Source organism: Motacilla alba, chromosome 1 (assembly GCF_015832195.1).
Source record: "Motacilla alba alba isolate MOTALB_02 chromosome 1, Motacilla_alba_V1.0_pri, whole genome shotgun sequence".
Lineage (NCBI taxonomy): Eukaryota > Metazoa > Chordata > Aves > Passeriformes > Motacillidae > Motacilla > Motacilla alba.
The window spans coordinates 73,531,047-73,548,094 of record NC_052016.1 but is presented as its reverse complement, the minus strand read 5'-3'; the positions used below and the strand labels follow the sequence as shown (position 1 = coordinate 73,548,094).

Sequence of the window (17,048 nt, the reverse complement as noted above, 5' to 3'; positions counted from 1 at the left end):
CTTTTACATGTTAAGAAACCAAACACGAAAATTGGAATATACCTATAAATTTTTAACTATAATGTAAATCAATGCAGAGATTATGATATCTAATTTGTAGGAACTTGTTGTAACAAAGAAAATCTCTGCATTAGAAAAACTGGTGTATATGCATACTTTTTTTTTCATTTAGAATGAGTAGATCTTAGGTCGAAGTATAGTTGACCTTCTTTATTATGGCTTAACCATCCTTATATTAGAGGACACTGTGTTCCACCTCATTAATTAGTTCTATCTATATGATTAATATTATTTGTTTTAGCTTTTAATACACTTTTTATATAATGACTGTAGAGGATGATAACTAAATATGGTAGGCTGGAACTTGGAGTCATGTTCTTTTTTTTAAAATAATATGGGATCCTTATTTCTTTTATCATGCATGTTTCTGAGGTGCAGTTTGAAGCTAATAGCAGACATACGCTCATCCAAATTAACCTGTGGCATGTAAAATATGTATTTACACATGACACATGGAAAGTAGTACAAACTTTGTGTTAGGAAATTTGCATGTTCTCATGTGTAACAGGGAGCAATGTATGTAGTGTGAGATTGACTTGATGCAAAATGGCCATGGGGTCAGGTGCAAGTGATGAGATTCATATTGCTGACTTCTAGGGAGTAATACATTTGTGGTTTGGGTTTAATTTGAAGAGTGACTTCCTAGTGATGTTTCTTAAGCTTACTTTGCAAGTAAGGCTGGATTTTCAGAACAAGAAAAAAAAACATTTAAAAAACAGAAAATGTGTCCACTTTGCCAATAAGGAGTTACTAACTTGATTGGAGCAGAGTTTCATGCATGTCTATATATTTGTGTATTGCATGGGGTTTTTTGAATACCTTAGAAGGATATTTTGTTTGTTAGAAGAAACATTCATTGTGAAGGTAAAACCAAGCTCTTTCTTCTGTTGATAGGGATCAACTTTGTTTACTTGCTTGTTTTTAATCTCTGTAATGGCCCTATCCATTGACATCCACTTTCTGACTAAGTCATTGTGCTTTATGCACTACTCATGATTTCCAAGGATTAGATCTCTTGTTGGGGAAGTACTGTTAAAGGATTACTTGTAAGTCTCCTGTTTGGCTTCCTCTCAGTTAACTTCTGCTGTAATAATACGTGTAGAAAACAGGACACTAAAATCAAACCAATTCAGTCTTATTCTCAGTTGATCTATTTCTTAATTTTATGCTGTTGTTGTATTGTTGTTGTTGTCAGTATTCTTGTGATGGGAACAGCAAAGCAGGTACAATGAAAAATTGCAGAAGTAAAAAGTAGAATAGAAATCAATTTCAATTGGTCCAAAAGATAAATAAGTTCAAGGTATTTACAGCGAGAGAAAATATGTAATGTAAACATCATGGATTTTTTTCTTCATAAGACATCCAAGATTTAAAATAATAGTGCAGTTAATGACAATAAAAATATTAGAACTCCTGAATTTTGATTGGGATTAGAAGTGGATCTGTAAGAACAAGGTGAGAAAGATGTCATGTGCATCAGTGTGAAGTTAGCAAGACCTTTAGCAAGCCAGATAATATGCAGATAAGGAAATAGAAAAAAAAATTTATAGCATTCAGTCAGTTTGATAACTCACATATAGAAGTGACCGAGAAAGTTAGGAAATAACTAACTATTAGTCCAGTTAATTTTGCAGTTCCTGAGTCTAAATGTTCATTTAGAGCATCATAGTGTCTTGACTAAAGAGGAATGAAAAAGTAAAACTGTAAAAATAAAATATTCTGTTAGCAGAAGATACAAAAGATACTCAAGTAACTAATTTCTTCCATTTATTCAGCTAAAGCAATGTCAAATTAAATGTGACATTTTGCAAGAAAGTTATTCCTGGAATATATCTCACACGAGTTCAAAATAAGTCAGTAAGGAACTGAAGAAAGAAATCTGTGTTTTGATCACTTTTAAAAGCGATTTTTATAATTCTACCACCAAAAAGGCTTGGAAGACAGGTGTCTTCCCACAGTGGTTAGAAATAATATAAACTACTCCTTGTTACAGCCCACCCCAAAAGGTGAGGGTAACGCTGGGTTTTGTTAATAGATTTCTTGGGGCAGATTAGAGTGAAACAACACTGAATGTCGCATGAAACAACACAAATTGGTGTTTGTAAATATACACTCGGAGGGTTTATTTTAGAACAGTTTGGTTGCAATGGGGAGCACATGTGTAGCCATTTAGGCTGTTGTTATATGTAGCAATATAGCAATATAAAAGCTCAAAGATAACACTTAAAAAAAATAATGGTAAGGAATAGAAAGATACCACCACCATGGACCTCACAACAAGGCTTGACTGTTGCAATTTGTTGGCTGAAGTGATTGTGGCTGTCTTGATCTGTCAGGAACAGGAAAAGCCCCCAAAACAGCAAAGTTCCCCAGTTGTATATGCTTAGGTTCCGGTGGGAATGCCCAGGTTCTTCTTCTGAGGTGGGGAGTTTCACACGGAATGGTGTAAGGCTGTGGACCACAGAACACTTCAGGAATCTTTCATCATCCATGATACCTCCCAAGCTGCCACAGCTGCCTCTTCTGTCAGCACAGTTGAGTCAGTTGTTGCCCATCAGAAGGGGGAAACACTTTCAGACTACGTGGGAATGTCCCAGTACTTTCCCAGAGGGAAGTTTTCATGCCTGAGCTATTATGAAAAGGACACAGACATGATAAAAAGCAGTAGCCCACTTGCCCAAATCGGCAAGATTTGCATCTTACCAGCCTCCTTCCTTATCTTTTTCAACACCCAACTATGGCCTCCAGTGATGAGTGCTTGCTGTCTGCACCTGGGTGGTCAACTGAGCCGCTGTTTGACTCATTAACCAGTCTGGTCTCTCACACTGCTGATTAAAAGATGCTGCTGCTGCTGCTGCTGCTACTTACTATTATTATTATTATTATTATTATTATTATTATTATTATTATTATTATTGTCATCATCATAATCATCACGACTGTGTAAAACAGTTTGTGTCATTTATACTTTCCCTAGCATGCATTCAGCCTGTCCGGGGACGCTGTGGTTGCCCCATACCTGGCAGTGTTCAAGGCCAGGCTGAATGGGGCTCTGAGCAACCTCCTCTAGTGCACAGTGCCCCTGCTTGTGGCAGGTGGGCTGAAATTAGGTGGCCTTTAAACATCTCTTCCAACCTAAAGAATTCCATAAATTACCTAAAAGCTTGCCTAATCCCAGAGGCAGATATTTCTGGAGAATCTGGTGTATAACCCTCAATCACTATTTTTTCCTCCATTTTTTGCTTCCCTATTTCTTTCTACAGATAGGCCCAGGCAAAAAGTACTGTTAACAATTTGGGTAATATGCAGGAATTTAGCATATGGTTGACCAATGTTTCAGGGTTGTTAAGAATCTCAGTTAGGTGTCAGAGGCTTTACTAAGCAGTGGGCAACAAATTCTTAGGGGCCAAATTTGAAGCATTCCTTGTCTTGGTGCTCTTCATAATTTGATCCAAAGCATAAATCCTAAGCATTTAAGAATCTGGCATTTGCCTCCTCCAAAAATGTTCCTACCACAAAAAAATTTTCACTCTAGGGAACTCTAACACCCTTTCTTGTACTTTTATTCCAGTGACAAGTTACACACCCTCAATATCAAGTCAATTTCATAAATAACAGGCTTGTTCCTGTGACACTGGGTATTTTATTTTATGCTGTAAAAAAAGGCAAAAGATTTCAGTATCAGAGATTTTAACACATGAGATTGAGGTTATCTCTAGAATTGAAATCACCCCAGTTTTGTTCCAGAATACTACATATCATTCACAAAATCACAGTCTTGGTCTCTTCAAGTAAAACAGGAGAGTTTTTATGTATTTATCAACTTTTTGCTAAATTTCTCAAATAGGCAAATACTGCAAAATCTTATTCTGAAAGTTATTTTTAAGTAACTTTTTAAAAAATAATTATCGTAATACATCAGTAACGGTGTTCAGAAGACCAGAAATACTTTCTCCCCTATATCATGTCTGTCCAAATATGAGGTCAGGTAGTTACAAAATACTAATTTCTTTTTTTGCCTGTTTTATTTCTGCTTCAACAGCATGTTTTCACTGTTTGAAAATTGCTTCATTACCAAAAGCCTTCCTCAAAATATATCAAAACACAAAGCTGATGCAGTTTTGCTATTGTACCACTATTGATTCAGGTAATATATGTAGGAACAATCCTTCTGCTCCTAAGAGGACAGAAAAGTAAGTGGTATCTTCTAGGTTGTCACCACCTCAGTTTTCCCACAAAATTCTTTCTTCTTTGCCATTCTTGTTCCTTAATAACAAAATTGTTGACCATTTCTGACAAAGTTTGAATACATGTTCTTGCAATAACCAAACCAGATTTGCATGCAGTCTTCACCTCCTGGCTATTTCTCTCCAACAGGTATTAAGTCTCAGCTTTTCACTGTGCTCTAGTTTACTTTGCTATAAGACTCATCTCTTGGGTTTAGTCATCCTTTAATTTTAGTCATAGAATGAGCTATAGACATGCTCATTCATTATATATACATTGCTCTAAATGTATATAATTTTTTAAACTATTCATTTGTCTTGCTCCTCTTCAGTATTGAACAAACTTCTTCAAGGATGTTTGTGCTTTAAGTCATTGAAGTGCAGAGGATAAAGTAATTTATTTTCAAGTAGGCAAGTTTTAGGAAAAATAATTAGGAAAAATATTGGGCAGTGGGCAGAATTCTAGGTGATGTCTGTTGCCAGGATTGTAAGTCAGTAAACTCTATTTCTTTGCTGTTTCGTGTAGAGTAACTTGTATAAAAGAGGCATGCTATAGAAGTGACAAAAAAGCTCTGATCTGTGTTATTTAATGAACACAATTTTGAACACTTCCTTTTTTGAAAAATTTAAAATGGAGCCTAAAGTTAATATTTTGCCGCAAACCAAATTAATCTTTTCTACACAAAATCTCTGTTAAGGAAGACATATTGATATTCCAGCACCATTAGTTTATTACTATGACTTTTTTAGAGCTACAGTGTATTTCAATTTATTATTAGTAGCATTGCCATTTATTATTGCAGTGAATTTGTTAAACACAAAAAATTGCTATAGACTAGATTGCTGATTGTGGAACTATGAAGCAAGGATATAAAACAATAGTTAAGATACTAAATTGGTTTATTTTGCATTTCTGTGTAGTTCAATCCCATGTTTTATTGGAATTAAAGAGTATTTTACAAATGAATTGATAAAGCCAAGATATATAGTTTTCTCATGGATTTTGTCTGTGTCATATTATATGAGAATAAAACTCATTATCTGTTTTGTTTGTACAGTAATTGTATTTCGTTGTTCTGTGCATTCCTTTTGCTCTCTCCATCTCATAATACGTGCTGTAAAAGCACACATAAATAAATAGGATAAACAAATTAAGCTGTTTAAATAAATTAATTTACTCTGCAGCTCTGTATTCAAATCTTATGTGCTCACTGGATTTCATTTTAATGAAACCCTTATAAGAACAATACATTGTATGCCAAACAGTGAAATTATATTTTAAATGAATGATTAAATATACCGTGTTCTAATTTATATCAAATCTCTACACTGTGTGTGCTTAAATCCTCCTAAATCTAAAGAAATAAATCTTCTACATTCTAAAAACATCTGCATTATAATCCTCCTCTTGAATACCCAGTTCATGGACATATAAACACAATCAAAGTCATAATAAGCCTGGAGCTATGATGCAGTTAAGCTATCCTCATCAAGGTTTTTGACTTAAAAACCTGAGACTGTTAAAGTGGAATCCACTTAAATGTCTTGCAACATTGCTCTAAAAAATCTCCTCCCACTCCATCAGTATGCCCATTGAATCCCTTTGCAATCAGAATCTCAAGTTCAGCAGATATTTTTTTATGAAACTTACCTTGAACAAATCTGTTGATTACTGTAGTTGAGGATGTTGCAAAATTTCTTAGGAATACATTCAGAGAAATAAATATTTATCTGGTGACTGTGCATGATAAAATAATAACTGCTTGAAAAGAACTTTTCTGTGTGAGGAATGTACTGCTTTTTTCAAGGAAATACATTTGCAACAGAAAGGGATTTTTATGCATTATTAAACACTTACTAATTGTATTATTTCATTACCAAAAGCTTGTAGTGAGTTGAATGTGTGCAGTTGTTTGTTGATTGGTGGTTTGGGCTCATTTTTTTTTTTCTTATAAGTCAGGTTTTCAGTTATCAAAAGGAGAAAAACAAGCAAAAAAAAAAGTTAGTTTAATATTTTCAATCCTTCCAAAAGATTTCCCCTGTAGGATTTATTTATGTTTATCATTATTTTTCCAAAACAGCCTCACTCTCACATACTTTAGCAATGAGTCTTGAAAACTTTCAGCAGTAAAAAGGAAACTGCAGGGAAAGACAGCAAATTTTGAAGAAAGAACTATTCTGCACTCTCTCCCTTTGATTATTGTTTGTGCCAAACTTCTGGGTAAATATCAGATATATCTGTCTGCTACATACCAACAATTCTCACATAGCAGATATGCAATTCAAGCCATCACAGTCCTTACATTCTGGTTTTCTAAACCAAAGAACCCCTTGAAGTGCATCATAGCTCCTCTTGGCTACTCTGCTAGGCCTTTTCCTGGATAGAAAAATATGAATGGTGGTTTTCCCCATTTTGAAGTGATATGGACATATTCATCCAAAAAAGTGTGATCAATTCCAAGTTTGTGTTCTGTGCTAAAAATAGACATTTGGACTTACATCAGTCATGTGACTGGTATAGGTGCTACAAGGAGGTTATATTTTCTTTTTGATCCATAACAGTTCCATAAGATCTCATTGCTCAAGAAGCTTCTTTGAAATTAAAATGTGAAGTAAAAGTCAACATGAGATAAAACATCAGCACCTGGTCTTTATTTATTTACAGAAATACATAATTCCTCATCCCATAAGGCTAACATCTGTAAGCCAAAATGTATATTTCCAATTCAACTGCATGATGATACAAGTAACAAAAATAAAACAAACAAACAAAAAACCCCAGAAAAAAAACAAAATAGAAAAAAAAAGCCAAACCATAACAATAACAGCAACAACAAAAAGGTGAACAAACCTCTTATTTTAAGTAGTCCAGAAGGCAGGTAAAGCCTAATAGGATGAGCTAATGCTGAATTTCAGCTAATGCTGAAATGTAAGATCTAGTGTCCTAAAGTTGCCAAGTTTCCTTTGAGAATGCTCTGCAAATCCTGGAAACATCAACAGGGGAATGAATAGGTTGTAATTTAGGAGGGAGATTCAGTTTAGGGAAGTGATGTTTGGAAACAGAGGCTTGGTTTAACATTGTGATTTTTTCGCAATGACTTTTTGTGTGGTCTAGGAACGTGTTCCAGACAGCCCTTCTCCTGCTCCTTCTCTTGAAGAGGGCCGAAGACCTGGCAGCCATCCATCCTCTCATCGAAGCAGCAGCGTGTCCAGTTCTCCTGCACGGACCGAGAGCTCTTCAGACAGAATCCGTAGGTCCCATTCTTCTCCTTCTCACTTTAAAACTGATGAGGTGCAGCTTGTTTTTCTGGTCACAATGCCCTTGCCTTAAATAGATCTCATATGTCTCATGTTCAGAAGTTCAGCTGCAATAACTATCTCCCAACATTAAGTTCTCCAGTTTACAGTATCATAATCTGATGCTACATTAACAGGTACTGATATAAACTGCCATCATGTCATATTGAACATAAGGATATTAGCAATGAAATACAGAATTGCAGGCAGGAAGCAATTTGTTAGATTAGTTTCAGAACTATACATAAAGTGTAAACATTTTTAAAAGAAATTGAATTTTATTTAATGTGGTTACTTGGTTTTGATTTCTATATTGAATCTGACTTCATAAGCAATATTTTATGTGGTAGAATTGCTTGGTAAAGAGAAGAATTGGGTTAAATAAATTAAAAATGTGCATACTTTATAAATTTTTTAAATACAAAAATTTTGTAATGGTGAGAAATGTGAAAGAAAGAATATCACCTCATAGCTCACAGGGGACACAGTGAAATTAAATTGTGGTATCCCAGAGTGATGCCATTCTTACCAAAGTTCCATATACAGGATGTAAATTACATGGCAAAGACTCTGAATTCTGTGATATTCCAGTGCAGCAATGGAAATTAAGGTTTTAAATGCATACTGTTTTATGGATATGTACTTAAATTCATATTACACTTGTCCATTCCCTTTAATACAGCTCTGTTGCAGGTTTTTGTATCTTTAAATTGTCTTTCCACAGTGGAATTTGTCAGTAGGTGAAACTGGAGGGCTTGGCATGCACGTAGAAGGCCATGAAATAGCTGTATGAAATAGGTGGCCATATTGATTAGATGCAACACGTGTACTTTAGGCTGCTTCTTTTCAGGCTCTCCACAAACTCAGGAAGCTGACTCTTCATTGACCTTCTGATATGAGATCTTTCATTAGTGTGTGATGAAAAATGACTTAACAAAGAAAAGAAATGAGTCCTGACTATGACAAGCTGAAAATTCTCTTTTCTTATCACTTGGACAATTCAGAGAGCAGATTAAATTGGCATCCCATATGCTGTGACCTGTCTATTTCCCCAGGCTTGACCCACAAGCCTTTCATTATATTTTCTTTCCATTGTCCAGTTGAGGAGGGAGAGTGATGGAGTGGATTTGGTGGTGTCCAGCCAGGATCAACCCACTGCAGACTTTATAAGTGAAGATCTGAAAAAAACCCTCACAAATGTGGAATTAAATTTTTTTCTTAACTGATTGAATAGTATATTTTTTTACAACTGTTGAAGAACTTTTCTATTGTTCTTTAGAAAAAAAAAAAAAACAAAACCAAAACAACAAAACATCAGAAACTCCAAAAATCTAAATTGAGATATATTTATTGGTTTTGCTAAGGAATTGCTCTTTTTTTTTAACAAAAAAGGAAATTGTACTGTTCAGCTTACTCTATAGTTTACAGAGAGGAGTGGGACCTTTGCACATTTTTTTCTTCCATGTGAACATAACAGAGTTCCTTAAGTAGTGGATCACTTCACAACTTATTTATTTATAAGATAATTCTTTTCTGTCCTATCTGATTTGTTAACATCACACCTGATTCTTAAGTACATCTTTTGTGGTGCCAACCAGAATGACTACTACATGATTATGGGTTCCATATTAAGAAAAATACTAAAAATGGCATAAACCTCTTGAAAAGACTTTTTTTTTTCAGAATAAAAGCATAGAAATATAAACTACCTAATATGAGTTTCTGAGGTGTGTTTGAGACTCATGAAGGTCTCTGAAAGCTGTTGGACACGGCTTTTCCACCTGTCTGATGAGCAAATAAGTAGTTCAAGCAATTCTCCTGTTGCACAGAATGTGTGGAAAACCAGTGATTATCCCCTGAAAGGCCACAATGCTTCATTTAAGGAAGTTGTTAGAGACTGCTTATTGGGAATGTTGGTACTCAAGCATTTTTGTACAATGAACTAAAAAGTTAATTCTTGTTAAATAAGCAAGAACATATTTGCAAATCTCCAACTTTATCCAAAGTTACTGAACTTTCTTTTTAAATTGATTGTTTTAAACTAGAAGTAACAGGAAGAAACTTTTCCTCTATGTGGATCCTGATAGCACTAATTAAGTAACTTTGTGATTGTTAGAATTCTTGTATAATTAAGAGGAAGACTATGTAAAATAAGTAAAAAAAGAGTATTATTAATATGACAGCTGATTTCTTTCTGCCTGTGCTTGTGTCTAGCAGCTGTCCATCAGAACGGGCTCTCTATGAACCAAATGCTGATGGGTTTGTCACCTAATGTCCTGCCTGGACCTAAGGAGGGTGATCTGGCTGGTCATGATGTGGGACATGAGACAAAAAGAATACACATTGAGAAAGGTAACATGAATATTATAATTCTATTGCTTCAGTGTAAAACAAGTGTTCTCTTGGTAGCTAAATATTACTATAATTGTGATTTTTGATTTCTTAATTGAGATTTTTGTTTTGTTTATTATTTTTTTCAGTTTCACAAATCAAATTGTAACAGGAAGATAACTTTCATTATTGTTCTATTTTGTCATCTCCAATATTAATGAATATATATATATATGAGGGAGAAATTTCATAAATATTGCAAGGTTGGATGAGTGAAAAACTGTTTTACATTATTATTGTCACTCTGACCCTTCTGCAGCACTGTTAAGGTATTAAGTTTCTGTCTCTGTCCAGTTGACTTTAATGACCTACTTCCCAGAGGGGCTGAGCACCGTGAAAATTAGTCCATGTGTGCAAAAATGAAAAAGGCTAATACCAAGCCATTAAATTAGGGAATTGCATAAAATGAGGCTGGTATACATTATATAATGGGATTTAAATTTAATTGAGTATATGACCAAAGTGTTTGATCTAGGTGAATAGTCCACATGCACTTATGCTGATTATGACACCATTTCATCTCTGCTGGTATTCAAAGTCAAGTTCCTGTTCAGGGCTCTTACTGGGGATTTTGGTGGTGTGGTGGTGGAATTTCGAAAGGTGCATTTTATGTTTTATTTTCTTAATATATAAGAATTTTAAGTCTTATAGACTGGAAACATTTTTTTTAAAAGAGAGGCTTAAAAAGAAATACATGGTTTGAAAAAAATTCTTTAAGCTTATCAGAAAAGTCAGTTCTTTGAGCACAACAAGAGAAAAAGTAAAATGTACAATAACCAGACGTTGAAACAGAGATGGAGAACCTGCTGTAGCTATGAAGATTTCAGAATAAGACATCTTGTGACATATTTTAATAGCTATAAGGTGATACCTCCTCTGTCTTATGTTTGAACACTGAGATATGAAAAGGAATTAAAACCTGGACAATTCTATGCTGGACAGGTGGCATTTTTAATAAGATTACCAGAAAAATTAATGGAAACAACATTTCTTTTATATAAACCATTTAGTTTGGTTCATTGCACACACAACCTGTTTTTGCTTACACTATGCCCTCACTCAGCCTCTGCAAATTGTATCCCTGCTGTGAAGTATGATGTGATCAAATAGGTTTGTTTTGAATTTCCATAAATGATTTTATTTCAGCCTTTGAAGTTACTTGTTTAACTGTAATCCTGGTAAGTTCTGCAAAGAGAAATACATATTAAGAATGGCAATACTTTTGCATGTCATTCAGTTTTTTAAAGGGTCTTTTTTTATTATGCTATCCCAAATGTATTTTCCCAGTCTTTGCAAGATCTGTTCTCAGTAAAACTGCTGAGAATTATCTTTTTTCCTCAGTCCTGTTTAGGTCAGACCTCCTTTTTTTTTTTTCTTTTTTTTTTTCTTCTTTTTTTTTGTTCTATTTTCCCTGCTCTGTTCCAGCCTTCTGAATTAATGGTAAATATTCATGGGCTATCTAGATTGATAGGGGTTACTAAATTAAAAATTGTTTTCTGTCATGACTACATTTATCATGTCTCTCATATCAATCTTACAACTTTAGTACTAATCTAATCTGTATTAAAACAAGTGATTTGACTTACAGATATTTGTGGAGATAGTAATTATCTAGTTTTGTCACTGTGAGCTTGCAATCAGATTTTGAAACTGTTTTACCTCTGGAAATCAGTCAGACTGATTTTAAATATGTGACCAAACACACATGCAGGTGGTGGCACTTTTATTGTTAAAATGCCATCGCCTTCATCAGCTGAGAAAGAAGGAATCGAAAGGAGAAAGGAAAGGAAAGGAAAGGAAAGGAAAGGAAAGGAAAGGAAAGGAAAGGAAAGGAAAGGAAAGGAAAGGAAAGGAAAGGAAAGGAAAGGAAAGGAAAGGAAAGGAAAGGAAAGGAAAGGAAAGGAAAGGAAAGGAAAGGAAAGGAAAGGAAAGGAAAGGAAAGAAAGGGAAGGAAAGGAAAAAGGAGAAAGAAAGAAAGAGAAAGAAAACGAAGTAAGAAATCAAAAGTTCTAAATAAATATAATGAAGCATTTAAAAATTAATGTGTTGTCTTCTAAGACTTTTGTTGGCAGAAATATACTAGGTGAAATTAAAATGTCTTTTAATAGAACCTGGGAGAACCTAGAAAATCCTTACTAGTAAAGAAGGCCCTGTCTTTTATCTTTTTGTCTCCTCTTCCACTAAAAAAATGAAAAGATGAAAAATCTCTGAAGTTATCTGAGATCAGGGAGAATTTATTTACAGTCAACAGATAATTTAAAGGGGGAACAAATAATAACAGAGGTAACCGATCAACATACCAAAATTTTTATCAGAGGGGTGAATCATTTGTTTGACTTGAACCGTGAGCTGGATATGGGAGAAAAATGCCATTTACCTGTTAGAGACATAGTACAAAGAAGCTAATTTGACCAGTCCACACAACAAGGTGTAATATATTTAGAAACAGTTCATTGGCATTGGCAAACTGAATAAGTCTTTCAAAGATCAAATGTATTTCTATTAAAAATCTAGCAAGAATTATTATTAATGACAAAAATTAGTTTATTTTATTGGAGTGGTTTAAGCTACCAATAAAGCTCTTGTGTAGTTTTGTGGGAGTTTTTTGGTGGGGTTTTTTTTTTGTTTTGTTTTGTTTTTAAAATTTGAGGGTTTTTTCTTCTTTTTCGTTTTGTTTTTTTATTGTTGTTTTTTGTTTGTTTGGGGGTTTTGGCTTGTTTTGTTTTGTTTGTTTGTTTTGGTTTTTGTTTGTTTGATTGTTTGTGTTTTGGGGGTTTTTATTATTGTTTGCCTTTAGACTGTCTTCAAAATATATTTTCAGGTTCTGGTATGTGGAGTTCTGAGTGACCTTACCTTCCATTGGGTCAGGTTATTATTATGACACCAACAATCAAATGAGGATCTATGGATCTATCTGTTTAAACTAGAAAGTTCACATCAGGCTCTGGATCATTATTTGTTGCAGGAAAACTGGAAGAGTTTCTGTTGTCAATGGCCTTATATAAAACATGGGTGTTAGGGACATTTTTCAGCTGCTTAATCCAGGTGTGCAGCTTGGCTGCATCCAAGCTTCATGCTGGATCAAGGCCCAGTGTACACATCTGAAGTTCCACTCATTCCCTGAGTTCCATAAGAAGGATACTTAGGTTTGCTAAGGTTATGTTGTGGTCCAGTGAGGTTCCTAGTCTGGACTAGGGAGGACAGCAGAGCACTTCTGCCTCACAGTTCATGCATAATTCAAGATGTCATCATCTGTATCACAAGAGATCAGTTACCCTAGATTTCCAAAGTTTTTTTGCTTATTAGAAGACAGCAGCATTTCCAGTTTTACTGAAAGAAGGCTATAGAACTGCAAATGGTCCTGGGAAGAAGGAGGTAAGTTCAAGTACACAATGTTAGCTCAAGTCCTTGACAGCCAAAACCAAGCATCTAATTTTGTAATCTATAATTATGGACTCTTTGATGATGCTCATTTGGTTTTATTGAGTCAGATTTAACAAGAAGGGCTTATGTGAAGTGTGGGATTCATATAAGAAAAGGTCCATTCAGTTTGCTATGTTAAGAGAAGACTTTAAGTATTTTCAAATCTCTGTGACACGAAGAGTCTAGTCCCTCAGTTTTGGTGAGGTACATTTCATCACTTATCCTGTTCAGCTTACATATGACATCCCAGTCTGAAGCTTTGAGAAGCAGATTTTTTGGTGTTTTTTATGGAGCTGAATACCCATTGAGCTCTTCAGTAATGGTATCTGTTAAGCATGGAGAGGAAAGAGGAACTAGTGGAGAACATAAAAGACTAGACTGCTGATTCCTGATCCTGTTTTTGCTCATTGATCTGAAGTTTTTCAAAAAAAGAGTTCAAAATAACCAGTGGCTTAAAAGACAAGCACACTGTACTTGGAGATGTGGAGCACATTTCCTGAGCAGTATCCTTAATCACTGTGCTTTTTGTGAAAGAGGGAAGTATGTTTTAACATCATCCCTTTACCCTTATGACCTGGACTCAGGTTGTATTGGTCTGCAAAGTGTAATTTATAGCTCAGTCCTGCTGACAGTGTTTGTCTACTTCCTAGCTCCAGGTAGCTGCATGCAATTTTTTGGGTGGTGTTGGAGGCAGTGGCTGCTCACAGCACCCCCTAATTGGTACCCACCTAGAAATACCTACTCTGTACTCTATAAAGGAATGTAAAACTCAGCTCACTTCAGCCCTAGATTCCCTTATGGGGAACAACCACTGAAGTTAGTTGCTTTAGCACCAATTCAGATGCTTAAGTGTTTTATTGGATCTGGCCTTAGGGCATCAGATTAGAATTTTCTGTCTCCATCAATTTGGGTTTTTTTTTAGATAGACACCAACAGCAAATGAAGCCTGAATGTCATGCTTACATTTTCAATTGAATATGTTATTTGAGATGTTATGGGAAGGACACTGTCTTGCTGAAAATATGCATGTTGTTTTCTACAGCAAAATATAAAATACCATGTTCACAAAACAAGTTAAAGTATTTCTTTCAGAAGAGCTTTAAACTATGATATTAATGGAAATTCCACAAGTAATTTTCAGGTAATCAACAATAACTGCTTCTTGACAGCAGCAATTAAGGTATAATTTTATCAAATCCACGTATGAAAAAGTCCCTGGGTTTGTCTTTCTTTTTATTTTATGTACCCCTGTAGAGACAACATCAGTCTTAGACCTTTGGCTAATATTTTATAGAAGAGAATAATAAAACTTCAAAGTATCCTCAGTTAAAAATGGAAAATAATTTAAGTATTCCAAAGTTAGAATTGGATTTTCCTGTTAGCATTCATGCATCAAAAAGGGAACTAATGATAAGTATGCCATCCTGTATAGTTAGATATTCATTCTGTATTATCAGCAGTAAATCCTCTTAAAATGCATGTACAATGTAAATATAAGATGCTTATTCATCTTAACAAATACAGAAACACGTATGAATATGTTTCTATAAATATGAAAGACTCAAAAGAAGTTTTAGCATCAACACAATTCTCTTCAACCTGAGCTGTTCTCTAACAAACTCATCAAGCAAATGATCGAGACCTTTGCTTAAATTCTGTTTCCGGTCTGTTACAATTTTAGTTAGTTTCCTGAGAAAGCCCTTTTTTAAGGAGAGTACTTACCAGTTGATGTAAAGAGTAATTTTCATTGGCAGTTCTGCTGCCCAGCTGCTTGTGTAAACATATTTCATCTGTTCTCTTTTGTATGGATGCATACTCACAGAGGGACACTTATACAATATATTTATTTGACTGAATATTGCATTTTGATGTAACAAGAAGAATATTATTATACTTTGATGGGTTTCTACATGTCAATACATTTGCAGTTAAACATTTTAAGTCTGTATTCTCAATTCACATCTTAAATCCTATCTATTAAATCTTAATAGATTAATTTTTAAATCCTTAAGATACTGAGTTCACACTTTCTACATCACGTAGGACTTCTCAAACCCTTAAAATATAATAGTCAAATTATGACTATCTGACCTATGACAGATAATATAATAAAGATCTGCTAAATTAAAGGTTTGATAAAGCCAGTATCACCAAGATAACCTTTCTACACTTTGGTTGTTGGTGTATCTTTTCACTCAGCCTGAGAGGATCAGTAATTTTAAAAGTATGTTAAAAGCTATTACAGTTAATGGATTATAGAGGTAAAAAATAAAATTGGAAGTTTTTTCTTAATGGGTTGTTTTTTGCTACGTAGCTGGAAAACATCTATTTTTGTTATGTAGAAAACATAGAAGCTTTCATGTTATTGAACAGGATATGAATAGTATGAGTAGGCAGGAAGGAGTGCAAAGGTAGTGAAAACTTCTGAAAGCTTTTTCTTCAGTGCAAATAATTGGATAAAATTATTTCTATAGACCCTTATCAAGTCATCCTCCAATGACATTCCTCTGCAGACTTGTTTGCTACTAGGGGCCTTTATTCTGCTGGGGTAGTAGTAGTTTTGGCACATTTTATGAGAGATTTGCTGTGCAGTTTTTACTTGATGGATATGTGTGTATCATTTCCGAAACATTCCCAGCTGACTGGGCTCAATGCAGCCCAATGCACATATGCAAACTGCCTATTGCACATTTACAGTGAGTCACATGAATCTTGGACATATCTGATTTTCTGAAAGGCTCAAGGTATGAGTTACATGTGCACAGAATCTGATGTATTTTCAATCTATTGAAACAGCTCTACATGTACAGTTCTTACATATCTTGTGCCCCAAACAGTTCTGAAGGGTGCTTTATTCTTTTGTTTCTTTTTTTCCCCTCAACTTTCTTTTCAATAGTCATTATGTGTCCTTCATGCAATAGACCTTAGAATGGTCTTTAGTTTTTTTATGGTCTTTATTGCATATATAATGGAGAGGGGCTATAAGCCCCTTTGAAAAAATTTGCATGCTCATTTTGATTTTTTTTAATGAATTCTTAAATGAAGGATGTATTGGTCATAGATAAGATGTTAGAAAAAACATTTTTATTATGCTACCACATTGAAGTTTTCAAATCATCAGTTCTCTTAGTGTTTACTTCTAGGAGAAATACGTTACAGGGAATGAAGTTAAAGAAGTTACGGCATCCCACTATGAGAGGATATGTCCCATAGCACCATGAGGGTGATCAAATATGGTTCTGTTTCTCTAAAGTAGTTATTTCTAGTTTGACTTTTTGCAGGAGAACAAAAGGATACATGATATAGCTAGCTTCCGTAGAAGTGAATTCTGAAGACATTCAGAAACACATAATTGTTTTGTGAATTTAAAGGGAGAATAGATTCATACATGTTCTTCCAGAAAACTCACATAAGTGAATGCCCTGGCTTAATGGAAATTTATGTACCGGGCTTTATTTGTACCACTTTATTCTAATGGTTACTGTTGCAGAAAAGAGAGCTTGCAGCAAAATTTTAAGAATGTCTTCCACTTGAGACTACTTGAAGGCACTGCTTTGAAAGTGTTTATAACCTGCTGTGCAATTGGTTTTAAGTTTTATCTAAGTTGTCCAAAATACTCTAAAAAATCAGTTTTGAGAAGCCTTAACTGAG

The 17,048-nt window shown here is 34.5% G+C and overlaps 1 protein-coding gene across 9 annotated transcripts in view; it reads left to right on the top strand.

The window, feature by feature from the left end:
* DACH1 (dachshund family transcription factor 1) overlaps positions 1-17,048 on the top strand; it is a 353,685-nt gene that overhangs the window by 242,713 nt on the left and 93,924 nt on the right. For 5 of the 9 annotated variants that reach the window (XM_038146585.1, XM_038146492.1, XM_038146235.1 and 2 more), the window contains 2 exons: positions 7,402-7,537; positions 9,798-9,935. In XM_038146585.1, coding sequence (XP_038002513.1) covers positions 7,402-7,537; positions 9,798-9,935 — 274 coding nt within the window. The remainder of the gene's footprint in view (positions 1-7,401; positions 7,538-9,797; positions 9,936-17,048) is intronic. The other 4 variants (XM_038146617.1, XM_038146708.1, XM_038146319.1 and 1 more) reach the window with 1 other exon arrangement.